A 13,735-nucleotide genomic window follows, 5' to 3' on the forward strand; every position below is an offset into this window, starting at 1 on the left:
TCCCAGTGTAATGATTCTTTGTTAAATATTAAAAGTTTTTACAAGTTTGTAGATTTTCATTTCGGAAATATTTTTCTTCTCAATGTTTTATAAATTTATATAGGCTAACCATCGGCAAGACAGTATTCTGTGCAAACGTATCTTTAATTCGTTGCGGGGCTTTGTAATCGTTATCTGCTACTATTGTTACACTAGTCAAAGTAAAAAGCAAGTCCAACTTGGCAATTAAACTCACTTTGATCAAATCTTGGTGCACGTGGCTTTCGACATTACATATTTTATAATCCTTAAATGTTCGAGTGCAAAAACGTTAGTGCTTGTAGCTTAAACTACAACATAATGTTACCATTTGTGGTAGCTGAACTAATAGCTTTATATAGCCTGCATGCATAATGCAGCAGTTTGTCAACACGCACTAGAACAATGTAACAATAACACAAACCGATGAAGATCTGCTGTAAGCTTCTCCTTCCACCTTACCCAAGTATTGTTTTCAGTATAATACGAAGAATTGTTGTGGCTTAAAAACGACTTTGTACAAAGGGTTGTTTAATGTTTATTCTAAGTATTTACAATCTTTCCAATATATATAGCCTATTTTGTCAGGTCAAAATGAACGTAATAATAGCTCAATACAAAAGTGATGCAATGAAGTGAAATATGTTAACTGCGACAGGTCTATGAAAAGACATTGATTGCGAGGTGCCATACTAAAAGTCGTGACAAATGGTCTCATTTCCAAATTCTGGTAAAATATTTGGAGCCAGTTTGTCATCTATCGTGACAAATCACCCTGAAAGTTTTAAATGAATGATTGAATTTACTCCTTGTCATGTTGGTAGTTTATAACTTAGGGCAACCAGTTTTTTGACCTAAAAATTTTAAATTTTGACCTTAAAATTTGTAAATTTTGACCTCATTTTGACCTAAAAAGTTTAAATATTGACCTTATTTTGACCTAAAAAGTTTAAATTTTGACCTTATTTTGACCTAAAACGTTTAAATTTTGACCTCATTTTGAAAAACGCTATACTGATAGTCTCTACACTGTCTACAGCAACTTTCTAATCTAAAGCTGCATTTAAAAATGACAAAATGCTTTTCTAGTGTTGACTTTTTTTCGTTTCTGCGTATTAAGATTGACAACTTGCAGTTTCAAATGCAATGCCGTCACATCGTGACGTCACCAAACGCGCTGAAAAGCCTTCCCTCTCTTTGTGGCTTTGGTTCTAAGTAAAATTTGCGGGACTGGAATTGTTTGCGGTACAAGAAAAGAGAAAAACGGAAGAATAATATTACAAAATGGTTACAAAATTACAAGTTTAATAGATTTTGACCTAAAAAAAAGACCTAACGAAACAATTTGACCGTATTTTGACCTAACGTAACATTTTGACTTTATCTGACCTAATAACTTCTATACCACATGTCGTACAAAGCTGAAACTTGTTTTGTGCTTGTTTCATAGCATTCTGAGCAGGTAAAAAAAAATTGACCATATTGACTTTTGGTTGCCCTATTTATAACTCAATCATTTTTGTCTATGGGTCTGTTAGATCATTAAAACGGTAACGATGATAATAATTTGCAGGTTCCAATAACTGTTACATGAACTGATACGCATCACAAATAGTTTTACGTGTGTGCTCTTATTGATTAAAATTTAAACCTTCCTGTAAAAGTATTTCGTTCGTTTATGTTTTTTTAAACTATCATGGTGGTTTCCACAGAACTGGAGAGAAAAAGGTCTCTTGCCACTTGGTTAAAAAAAAACAACAAAGCGTTCGCGATAGGCATCATTTCCTCACTTCTCTGTTTTCTACCGTGAAACTCTCAGAATTGCGTATTATTGTAAACAACGGCCCAGTCGATATGTACTCTGTGGAAGTTATCTTCCATTACCCAAGAGCGACGCTGTTCAAGATATGTTCAACTTCACAGATACTAGGAAGTGCTGACAGCTAACTCCGTAACTAGCCCAATGTATAGCGACAAATCTATAGTTAGCAGTTTGTAGTAATTAAAAGTTTTAATCTTTCTTTCTGCTGCTCCCACTTGTTATCAAAACTTATTTCTATTACAGAGAAGTTCTCCAGGTAGTCTGTGGTGTAGTGGAAGCATATTTTAGTTAATCCATACGCATAAAGTCCTTGTAATTTGTGCCAAATTACCTATCTTGCCCCTATTACAAAAGAACATCTTGCTTCAGTTCAATAAGCCGTCATGAGTCGTAAAGTGGATGGAAGCTTCCAACCTCAAGAATATAAATCAGAAAAATACACTTCGCACCAATCAAGTCGCAAACAGGGTATGGTACAAGAAAAAAGTTTCATCAAGTTATATTAGGGTGGTGTAATTTGCTACCAAGCTTATCCGTTGAGGCTGTTTTGGTAAATGTTTATTTATTTCAAACGGCGTCAACGGTTTAACGGTAACGCTATAAGATTCCATACTATTTATCTAAGATTTAGTTATTTGAAAAAGTTCTCCACACGCTCAAAGCAATGTGCACATCAATATTTATATTATTCTACACATGTTAAAATAAATAAATTGGAGAACACCATCTTTTGATTTCAAATATAGTTGTAAAGTGGGCTAAAAAGACTGCAAAATTATAAAAGTACTTCCCCAAATAAACAGAAACAAGGAAATGACTTGTTTATGGTAAACTTGTTTTATTTAACTCAAATATACAGAAATTAAAAATCCTTTCCATTATTTTGATGCAATCGTGTTTAATTGAGCTATGCAGGCGTTCAATGTTGCTTTTTGCTGCAAAAACAAAACGTTAACAAAGCCTTTAAAAACAAAAAGATTTGAGCTAATTTTTAGTAAGTTTAGAAACAGAAATATGATGATACATTTTATATCTTGATCGTATATAATAGCTAGTATATGGCAAAAATATCAATATGTCACTATGCTTTTTACAGAACAAGTTACCGTTTCTGGTGTTATGGTTTCCATTACTTTCTTCTCGATCCACTTCACCATATGTCCCTGTGTAAGTTCGGTGTCAACTTTTTGGACAGTAACCTGGTCAAAGTAAAAGTCTTAGAAAACGAACTGAAGGGAACAGAAAGCGAAATATGAATGCAACGAATGATTAGCCAGATGTCTAACCTGGTAGTCCAACTTTCTCTTCACAGCTTCCACAACACTTGCTTGTCGATTGATGTATTCAGTTTCCAGCATCATCGCCAGATTGGTCTGAAAAGAAACGAAAGGTCATTATTCCATTCCTTCAGCATCACATTGCCAACAATAGCTGATATTTAGCAAATTGTATTAATGAAATTCGTGATAAAAAACACATGGACAACAAACGCGATGAACAACACGCCCAGCTAATTAAAAACATTTCACAACCAGATGATGGACAACACCCAACATTATTAGCAACATCTGTTGACACATCATTGGCACCTTTCTGGCTTCGTTAATTAATTCTTGCCCTTTTGCTCTCCACTGTTCAAGTTTGATTTCATCAACGGTTTTTATCAATCCATCCATTTCATCAGCTTTCACTTGATCATAAGCCTTCAACCTATCCTATACAGAAAAATATGGAAAAATTTTTTTATGGCTATTTCAATACTATTTACATCATACCAACTGAATATAACTGATTGAGTATAAAAATCATGCAAACAATTAAACATGTCAGTATAATACTTTTTTTAACTCAAATCTTACCACTCTTAATGACTCTGTGAAGTCTCGAATAAAGGGTCCAACTGCTTTATTAAGGGTGGTAAATGCAATAATAAATGCTGCAGCATACCATGTGTCATGCGAGTAAATGTAATACTCCTTTGAAACAAGCATAGCAGCAAGACCGGTCAGAAGGGTGTAGGTGCCTTAAATCATGTAATTGGTATAACCAAAAAAAGCATTATTTGAAAGGAATTAAAACTGTATAATATGGTTGCACCAATTTATATTCAAATTAAAAAATATTATAAACAAAATCAGTGCCATCATGGTTGCATGGTAGATGATCAGTATTTGCCTATAACATTACTATTAGTTTTATACTGCCCATTACAGCAATGTCCCATTTTAGCAGCTGTAAGTGTCTACTTCATCCTACCCTGCTTGCAGTGTATATCAAGCAAACAAGTCGAGTTATGAATACGTCCTAGTTTGGGTTGAAATGTTTTCTTGTATTTACCAGTTCACATGATGCATTTGTGAAAACTTTGAGGAGATACTACTTTCAAGTGTATGGTATAATCAATGGCTATTATTTTACAACAATGTTTTTTTGATGTCAGTTTATACTGTTGTCATTTTGCTAAAAATTTGAATGTAGTATTTAACAGATGAAGCAGCAAGATGAAGTGAATAGACAGCTTACTTCTTTATTTTATTGTTCAAGTCACCTTATTTTCATAACCAACTCTCAAAATCGCTTACCAGTTGCACCAGTTCTTGGGTAAAGAAACTGAAACCAGGTTTCTGGAAATACATAATGCCTTGTAAAGTTCTGATCATAATCTGGAAGAGGAGGCAAGGGTCCCATTCCTTCATACGGGGCACCAGGCATTTTGAAGTTTTCCCAATCATCCAGTCTAGCCTGATAAAACAAGTGAAAATCACAAGCTGCTGGTGAAATAACATAACAAAGTGGAAATTTAAATTGCAGTTAATTTACGAAGTTGTATTTCCTTAATTAATGGATATTGTGTGGCGGTTGCTTCTTAGTATAGGAAAAATAACACCAACATGACTGTCAAGAAATACAGCTAATTGACTTGTATGCTCCAGCCGCCATTGCTCAAGAGTAATCAATGCAATGTTTGCTATGTGAGTAACCAACACACACAACTGCACTTGACTTTTAGAACCTATCACTGAATACAATGTTGAACTCTTAACTGCAGTTGGTGTGTTTCTTTTGACATGTTTCAGGTTGAATAGACATGATGCAGCTTTACATACGCAATTCTTTGCCCATTCACCCCTTTTAAAACTTCTAAATACGTGCCTCCTGGTCACTTAGACTAAATATATCAATGTGCACAATTCTTACCGGATAGTTCATGTCTTTAATTTGTATTGTTGATGTACCAGTTTCAATAACAGAGTTGGTAGAATTGGATCTTGCAGATACTACCCTCAAACATAGCGGAATTTTGGTGCTTTTTCCGACAATACGACCTATAATTAAGAACAATTATGCTTTCATGAAATACATGCTGCATTTAATCACTGTTAACAAAAGTACAATCTACATGAAGGCATTTGGCATTTTGAAGCAATTTTTTCAATTATGCACGGAGGTTAAATTGAATTACCAGGTTGGTCTATATCAGGGGTGGCCAGACCTGCTTGATGCTCGAGCCGCATATAACAAATTCCAGTTTTAAAAGAGCCACAACACAAACAAAATAAAAAACACAAATTTATTCACTCACAACGAAGTGTAGCTATTTGATAAACATTAGTGCTGCGTGGTGATACTATGAGTCTCCACCTGGGCTTCACCAACTCTTTTTGCAATTATTAGTATAACTGTAACCAAGACTTAAAACTAGGTCAGCCATGACGTACAGCTTCAATCTGACAGTTTACTTAACTACAGTGTACAAGTTAGCACACTTCTATACAATAATGTACTTTTTGGAGTGTAATTTGATTATTACTAACAATGAGTCCATTGTTACTACGTGTGATAGAACGCATTGTTTCATAATCTGATCAAACAACTCGTCTAGACCGGGAAAATGCATTTCTAATTCAACAATGCTAATTCATTAAAGACCCGCAATCAAAGGCTCAAAGAGCCGCAGTTTGGCCACCCCTGCTATAGCCTATAACAGGGGTGGGCAACCTTTTTGAACCCGAGAGCCGCTTTGGTTGTTAAATTTTTACTGACGAGCCAAGTCATAAGAACTTATGACGTCATAAATAGTTTATGTCGTTTAATTTTTCCATGTCTGCATTCCTCAATCGAAAAATATCATTAAATTTGGATAAATTACAACTTGTCATCAATGCTGGCCTAAATAAGGAAAAGAAAAAGAGAGAAACGCTCATAAACAGTACTCTTGGTAGCCTTTACAATTTTTTTGAAATTTTACTAGAAGAGCCACAAAAAACATGCCGGAGAGCCGCATGCGGCTCGCAAGCCGCAGTTTGCCCACCCCTGGTCTATATCATCAACTTTAAGACTAGTTTACCACTGGCATTTACCATTAAATAAAAAACAGGGTATTTCACTCAACTCAAAGATATTTAACCAAAGCAACAATTCCAGTGAAAGCCAATAGAAAAATACAAACAAACTTACCAGTACTGCAAAATAACCTTGACAACATTCTGTTTGTTAAGAAACAATACTTAATAATTTTAACTACAATTTATGTCTTACTATTTTAGAAATGAAACCGCCCTAAAATATAATAAATATTATAATTACGATTTTATAGGTGAATTGAAAACTTTTCAATTTCAAGAGCGAGTAAAATAAGTAAATAAGTAAAATCCGAGCCATTTCATGTAACAGTCGGTTACCGCTCAAATTTATATGACAACGTAAGGTTTACAAAATCATGTTAAACAGAAATACAATACAATCCTATGCAGAGGCTGATCTAGCTTACGTGTTCAGGTGTTTGACCATCCCTCGTTAAGTACTTACTGTATATACCGGCCTAAATATTGGGCCAAAAACTGGGAGGAGACTTACATGTTCAACCAAAAAATTATTCAGCTCATCAGAAAAAATTCCGTTTGCGCGACAAACAGCGCACACGTCCTCATCCATCAACCAAACTGAAGAAACTTACATAAAAACATTTCAACAAAGTTTTGTTTTACATCACCATTTACACAGTTAAAATGGAAGCAAATCTGTGTTTTTCCTATGTTAAAATTCAGGGTTGAAAAGTTTTTAATTTTGCAAACTGTTCAACATATTCATTATAAAATTTGTGTAACTAATTTAATTATAAATATTTTTGCAAATAAAAACTTTTAAAGGACAACGACTGCACTCGTTATGCACCCGACAGAATATGCCTAGTACTTTCTGAAACATCTATCTTGTGATTTGAGTTTGTCAAATGATTTCTTTCATATAACTTGACTGGAGTGCATGGGTTGCGATCCAAAGTTGGGTCATCAGGCATTTCTTACATGACTACTTGGTTTTGTTTTTGACATTGTTCTAAACAACCGGTGACTTTTTTTGTTTGCAGTATCATATTACATTTAATGACGACAGACCTTAAAAAAATGTGCTTTAACTTGAAGAATGGTGCATTCAAAAAAGGATTTGCTTTAGCAAGCTGGTAGGGTATCTATGACTTATTACGGTCACCCGAAAATGCGGCGTGTTTTTTGTGCAATTTGACAGTGCATAGACGTTCGCTTTTGTGAAAACACAAAAGCTATAGTTTTTTGTTTCTCAGGGTAGGATCAGGACCACGTATTTAGTAATTAGTTGACATTCTAAACAACAAACGGGCACCCCCCAGCACATTATCAAATGCAGAATTTTGACAAAATATACCTGAAACGAAACATTTCCAGCTAATTGCATAACAAAAGACTTCTTTTTTCTATAAAATACATGCGGTTGGCAGCAAAAACCATTGTGATAATTTTTACTTGTTATGTAATAATACCTAGATATGCAATGTGAGATTTTCTTTTTATTTTCCATCTGTTAAACTTAGGCAGTTAGGAGAATGGATATGCAAAGAGTTTATTTTACTTATTTTGGGTTTGATGGAAGTTAGATTTAGACTAAATCTGGAAGATTTAGTTAAGTTAGGTTAACAAGAAACAGTGAGAAATAGCTTGGAATGCACAATGTTTTTCCGTAAACAGTGGCAGAGAAAAACATTGACTGTTCTATCGTAATAGGTTCAACTCAACTTTATGCAGCTAGAACTAAATAATAGATGGCATTTACGATAGTTTTTGATTTAAATATAAGAAAAAAATGTACATTAACAAGAAATTAACCTACATGTTTTGACAATGTATTGTGCTAATTGTCACTTCACATTTTTAAAGCATTGAGGTGGTAATATTGCATGGCTTTGTGCCAATACAGAATATGAAGGACATGCGTAGCTGATATAACAATGATAATCCCTCACGTTCATGGTTTCTTAATACCTCAGATACAACAGAAACGTCTGAAGATCTCGGAGTGCAATATGATACTTAATGTATTTAGAACGGAAAACAGCAACTTGAGCGCCTTAAGCAACTTATGAGTTATGACGTACATAATTATGGTGTTATCATCTACTCGGACTCCATAGATTAATTTCGATTTTGTACCATGGTGATCACGGCTGGCATTCAGCCATAATGATAGGCCAAATTTTCAATAGCAGTTTTACCCGAGAACATGCTAAAATTGTTTCGTGACGCCATCAATTGCAGTATGCTGTTTTTGCGTAGGACCGTGCAATTAGTGGCATTATGTAGTTGCTGATTAGTAGTTTGAGGAGGCAGGAGCGTGATCATAAGAATCGCTGTTATTGTTGTACAGCTGACTGCTGTTTTTAAAAAACATCCTGCTGTTGACTGTATATTGCTCAGTACAGTAAATGACATGTTGCTATTCACGGCGTAATGGAAAGCAGACTGTCATTGCTTGAGTAGCACCCTGCTGTTATTAGTTGCTGCTGAAAACTGGACAGCTCACCGTCTGTTTCATTCAAAGGGTGTTCAAGACGTGAACATAAATTAAGCTATCCTCATCCATACAGCCAATCTTTACATATATGTATTTAAATAAACGAAATGTAAAAAATCCACACAATATTCTTTTGATTGATGCCCACAGTATTTTTTGGAAGATATTATGTGAAGATAGATAAATTTATAGCATTAGCCTGGAAACGATTGAACTAGTGCACACTTTTCTAGCCGTTGCACATATGCACACCCGAGATCTCGGCGAATCCTGCCATGAAATACAGACCCGCTGAGAACCACGTACTAGTTTTTATAAAGTGTAAATTAATTAAAAATTAATCTCCTTTGACTCAAGCTATGTTGTGCACCAGACATGTCCGATTGATTGTATCACCCAAGCGTTTTTACAACTTTATATTAGGCTCTTCGTCCTTGCTTTGTCAGCTCTACTTAAAAGTTTGCTTTGAGTGCACCAGATAAATGCAGCCAATGAATGAAAAAAGGTATCGCAATGCTAAAATTTGCACCACACCAACGTAATATTTATAACAGAGAATACAGTATAGGGAAAATCTGCATAAATCCGATGAATCAAAAACTTTCCTGTATAGCGTTTGTCGCCAACCGATAGCCTAGGCCTAGTTCCGAAGATACTGATACAAACGAAATCAATGAATGACCTGCCAAGTGCAAAAGAGACCTATAAACGTTTGCATTTATACTGTTCTTAGTTTGCATTTATTTACTTTTTATTTTTTTGTTATAGACAGCTAATACTTTTCCAAAACAAAAACAAAAGCGCAAACTTGTCCGAGATCAAGAGCAGTGAAAGCATTCGATTGAGGATTTAAAAAACCTATTGTAATGCAATGTAGATAACAATACAAATTTTAGTAGACTTGATCAAACGTAAAATGTTTATCATAAATATGATGAAACTTTTTTTGTTGAAGGTGGGATGCAATTGTCTGATCAGTGGAAAAGCGTTATTAGTTTTACTTTTGTAATTTTTGCATATTCTTATACTTTTTAATTATTTGTGTGATTTTGATCTTTCTAGGCTAGGCAATTTACAGGGTTTCATATGGGAAAAAGATTCTCCATACAGAATATACATTGATGTACAACACTGGCCACTGAAGCAATTTTCATTCATCAGTTGCTTGAACACACCACCTGCTCGTCTGCTTAATTTTTGCTTTTTCGATTTATGTTTTATGGATTTAACTAATTGTAGGTTTAGTGGCCGTGCTGGTTGTTACCAAAAAATATTAACGTTATTTCTCTTGAGCACGTTTTAAGCTCTTTCGGTTTTGTCACTTTTTTCTGTTCATTGGCGCGTGTTAGTAACAACTGGCTTGATTTTTCGTCCCCACCAAGCTTTTGACGAAAAATAAAAAGATTGATTGATTGTAATCAAAGTAAGATCATTACTACTTCGTTGATTAAATGTTTACTTGCACTTTTATCTGGTTTAAATACTGTTACTAGAATTCCATGAAAGCTATTTGCTAAAATATTTCAAATCAAAATGTGAAACGTATTCTTTAAAGCTAAAGCTAAATTTAAGCTAAACCCTGATTTCAAAATACTTCACAATAATTCTACTGGACGTGATAATTAATCTTTCCTTCTTCAAAAAAGTTGAAAATGACCACTTGCTTCAGCATCAAAATAGATTATGCGATGCCTATTAATAAAAAAATAATACTTTGTTCTGTCTTGTGCACCGTGCACCATCTCACCTAGGGTCTAAAACAGGGGCGGGCAACTTCTTCGGTCGGCGGGGCTGATATGAGAAAATGAAGTACTTGGCGGGCCGGATTCCTGAATCGATACATTAATCGTGTATCGTGGCCGACCGACATTAATCGTGTATCGTGGAATCGTATCCTGAATCGATACATTAATTGTGTAACGTGGCCGAAGGCCACGTTATCATGTAAGACCGGAAACTGTCTGCGGGCCGCTCAAAATCCCGTCGCGGGCCGTATGTTGCCCACCCCTGGTCTAAATGTTTGTTACATGTGTTGATTCAAAGTACAGTAATAAAAAATCGTCTGATTGTTTTGTAATTTCAATTTCGTTATGGAAAAACACGCCATAAACCAGCTCAAAACGTTAATCGGTCATTTACGAATTTTGTTCTGAAATGAATAACTAAAACGCGACAAAGCGTGCATGTTAACGAAAAAGAATTACGTTTAGAAAAGAGTTAACCAAATTTTCTATTATATGCTCCAATCTTTCATGCACAAGTTTCAAAGCGCCAAAAATCTACTACTTGTCACTTATTTTCATAGACTGATCATCTCCAATTTAATGAAACAACAAAGTTCTTAAAAATACGAAAAAATATTATCGATAAAATAATGCGTCTATTTAGGTTATTTAGGTTGCCTTGGAGTTCAATTCGACAACATGTTAAATTTCTTGTGATTATAATCGCATAGTAATTAGTACGGTGGCTTACAACTATCACAGCCCACGCTTTTCGTCCAGCTAAAAAGAAATTCTAAAAAGAAAATCTGACACTATGAGTTTAATTCATGCGTAGGAATTAAGCCAAAGATATTTTTATTTTAAATCTTCCAACTTTGCATGTAACCCTGCGATATTACCATAAGCGCAAACCGATAAAAGCTTGCTCATCTATTAAAACATTAAAATCCCAATGTCAATCACACTGTTAAAAAATTTTTGTAAAATTTACCCCGTCTTGGCAGCACTTTTTACAAAAATTATTGGAAATTTTTCTCTAAAGACATTGTAAATATAACTTACTTTCTTCGCAAATTTTCAGATGTTTACCTGTAAAATCTACGTAGCATGGTTTGTAATATTTACTTACAAAACATGGAATTTTTGTTGGTTTAATGGAGAAAATTTTATATGGTTAGGTGGTATTTTTGATATGAATTTCATTGCGTGATTAAAATGCCAACACACAACTTTTGCACTTAAAATTGAAAACAGACCTTCAAACACATTTACACAATTTATTTTGCATAATTTGAATTACACAAAACTTTTTTAACATGAAACACATGCCCACTAAATGATAAATATGGGAAACACATTATGAAGTAGATCATATCACATGAAAAACAGTGGTGTTTAAAGTAGAACCAAAGCATTTACAGGAGTCATTCAAAATAATATAACAATACTAACTTATATAACTAAGTTGATGTTTTTCATTGATTTAAACTGTACATGTATCCTATCCACGTTCGGAGTCATTTAAATTATTTTTCTTTATATGTCGATCATAGCAAGTGACAAACCAACGTTTATTTATTCAAATAAATCGTTTATAATCCCTGACACAGACTGTATGTTAGTAAAGTTCACGAGTAGCAAATAACTACATAGATATACAAAGTTGAATACTCAGAATTTAATCCTCGCACTTCCATCTGTCAACTTTTATGTTTTACAGAATTTGCATTAGTATTGTAATTTTGTATTGTTTATTTTTCACTTCTAACTGTGCAGAGCAAAAGTTACGATTTTAACCATTACAGTAAAAGCACAATAAAACACATGCTCACAAACAATTAACAAACAAGGCACAATATAAAAAGTCCAAGGGCTTAAAACATACAAGATAACAATAAGTTAATACAATTGTGCTATAACATGACAAGTTAACGTGGCCACCACATCCAAAAAAATAGTTCCTAATTTTCACATACTTTTACACAATATATTTCAAACGATGCAGAAAGTAATGGGAAATGTAAAACATGCACAATAACATTGAAGACACTGATATTAAGAACCGAAACAAAATATACCAAGTAACGTTGATTGATTACAGAGGCAATGAATATCTTTAAGTCCACAACAAATGGATGGTAATAAAACCGCACGAAAGAAAATCCATTCCAGGGACAGGAATCCTGTTTCTGTAGCCAAAAGATGGCACAGTATTGAAGCTCACTAGCGTACTAAAAGAAGAACAACAACAAACAGATAATAAGTAAAGTAAGCCTATTGCCATTGGAAAGTCATGTCTCTGCGTTTCCTTGAACTAAGCTATTATGTGAGGATAATAGATACGTCGACTACGGCTTTAGTAAAGTAACTAACTAACATGTATAGAACTTAATTAGTTTAGTATAGCTGAATAAAACAAGTATAAATTGCCATGAAACAAACAGTAAGTACGGTATGTTTTCTCTCTTCCCAATAAATATCTTTCAATTCATTCACCGTATACAATTAATAGTAGCAACTGTTACTAGAATTCCATGTTCATACGTGTCATCCAGGGAATTGATGGACAACACTTGAGTCTAAGTGCAAGGGCAAAAAAGACTTAAATTATGTGACTTACTTCATAAAAAAATATTTGCAATAATTTTATGATATTAACTTTAATATTTTAATGTTAATTAATGTTTTGTAATTAATAACAACGTTACCACTTCATTACAATACCTACCAAAGATTATTCAAATCGTTGTGTACTTTCCTACTATGAGATTAAACACCTATTGCTTTAGGTTGCACCTAGGGGAAATACCCTTTAACGTTAATCGTACTGTAAATTGCACGTCATGCCAAAGTTAATAGGAAAACAAAATAACTTAAACGATCTTACAATCAACCAACGTTTTCTCTTACTCGTAACTTTGTGTCATGCAGTTTTGCTATAAAGAGCAACGCTATCTGTATTGTATTGTGAAAAGTATGGTGCTAATCTCCTTGTAGACTGGTTAAACAAGAAATACGCTCACAAACAATGAACGAACGGGCATTTGCCATTTCATTGGGCAGTCACTATTTCACCCGTAAAAATCGTACATTCAAAGTTTTTTCCGGAGTTTCTTGTTCAATGTATTTACTAGTTACGTACGATACCTGCAATGTATGGAGACATTTATTGGAAGGCTGCCACTATTTCACCGGGAAAATTCTATGTTCCCAGCTATTTTCACAGTTTCTTGTTAACCTAACTTAAATGTTATGACTAGTAACCCAAATCTACTTTCTAATTTAAATCTCACTCCAATAAAAAATTAAATAATTAAGATCAACTTTTTGCATACCCATTCTCTTT

The 13,735-nt window shown here is 34.1% G+C and overlaps 1 protein-coding gene across 1 annotated transcript; it reads right to left on the reverse strand.

Annotated features, from left to right (window-relative positions):
• Nucleotides 1-2,502: 2,502 nt before the first annotated feature.
• Nucleotides 2,503-6,453, reverse strand: LOC143466975 (ATP synthase subunit b, mitochondrial-like). Its single transcript, XM_076965003.1, has 8 exons — nt 6,299-6,453; nt 5,039-5,166; nt 4,423-4,582; nt 3,700-3,863; nt 3,430-3,555; nt 3,127-3,213; nt 2,947-3,039; nt 2,503-2,775 (listed from the first exon to the last, which is right to left on the reverse strand). The coding sequence occupies exons 1-8, from the start codon at nt 6,324-6,326 to the stop codon at nt 2,719-2,721; spliced, it is 843 nt and encodes a 280-aa protein (XP_076821118.1). The 5' UTR covers nt 6,327-6,453; the 3' UTR covers nt 2,503-2,718.
• Nucleotides 6,454-13,735: the final 7,282 nt, after the last annotated feature.

This window comes from Clavelina lepadiformis, chromosome 1, assembly GCF_947623445.1.
Source record: "Clavelina lepadiformis chromosome 1, kaClaLepa1.1, whole genome shotgun sequence".
In the NCBI taxonomy this organism is placed as follows: Eukaryota; Metazoa; Chordata; class Ascidiacea; order Aplousobranchia; family Clavelinidae; genus Clavelina; species Clavelina lepadiformis.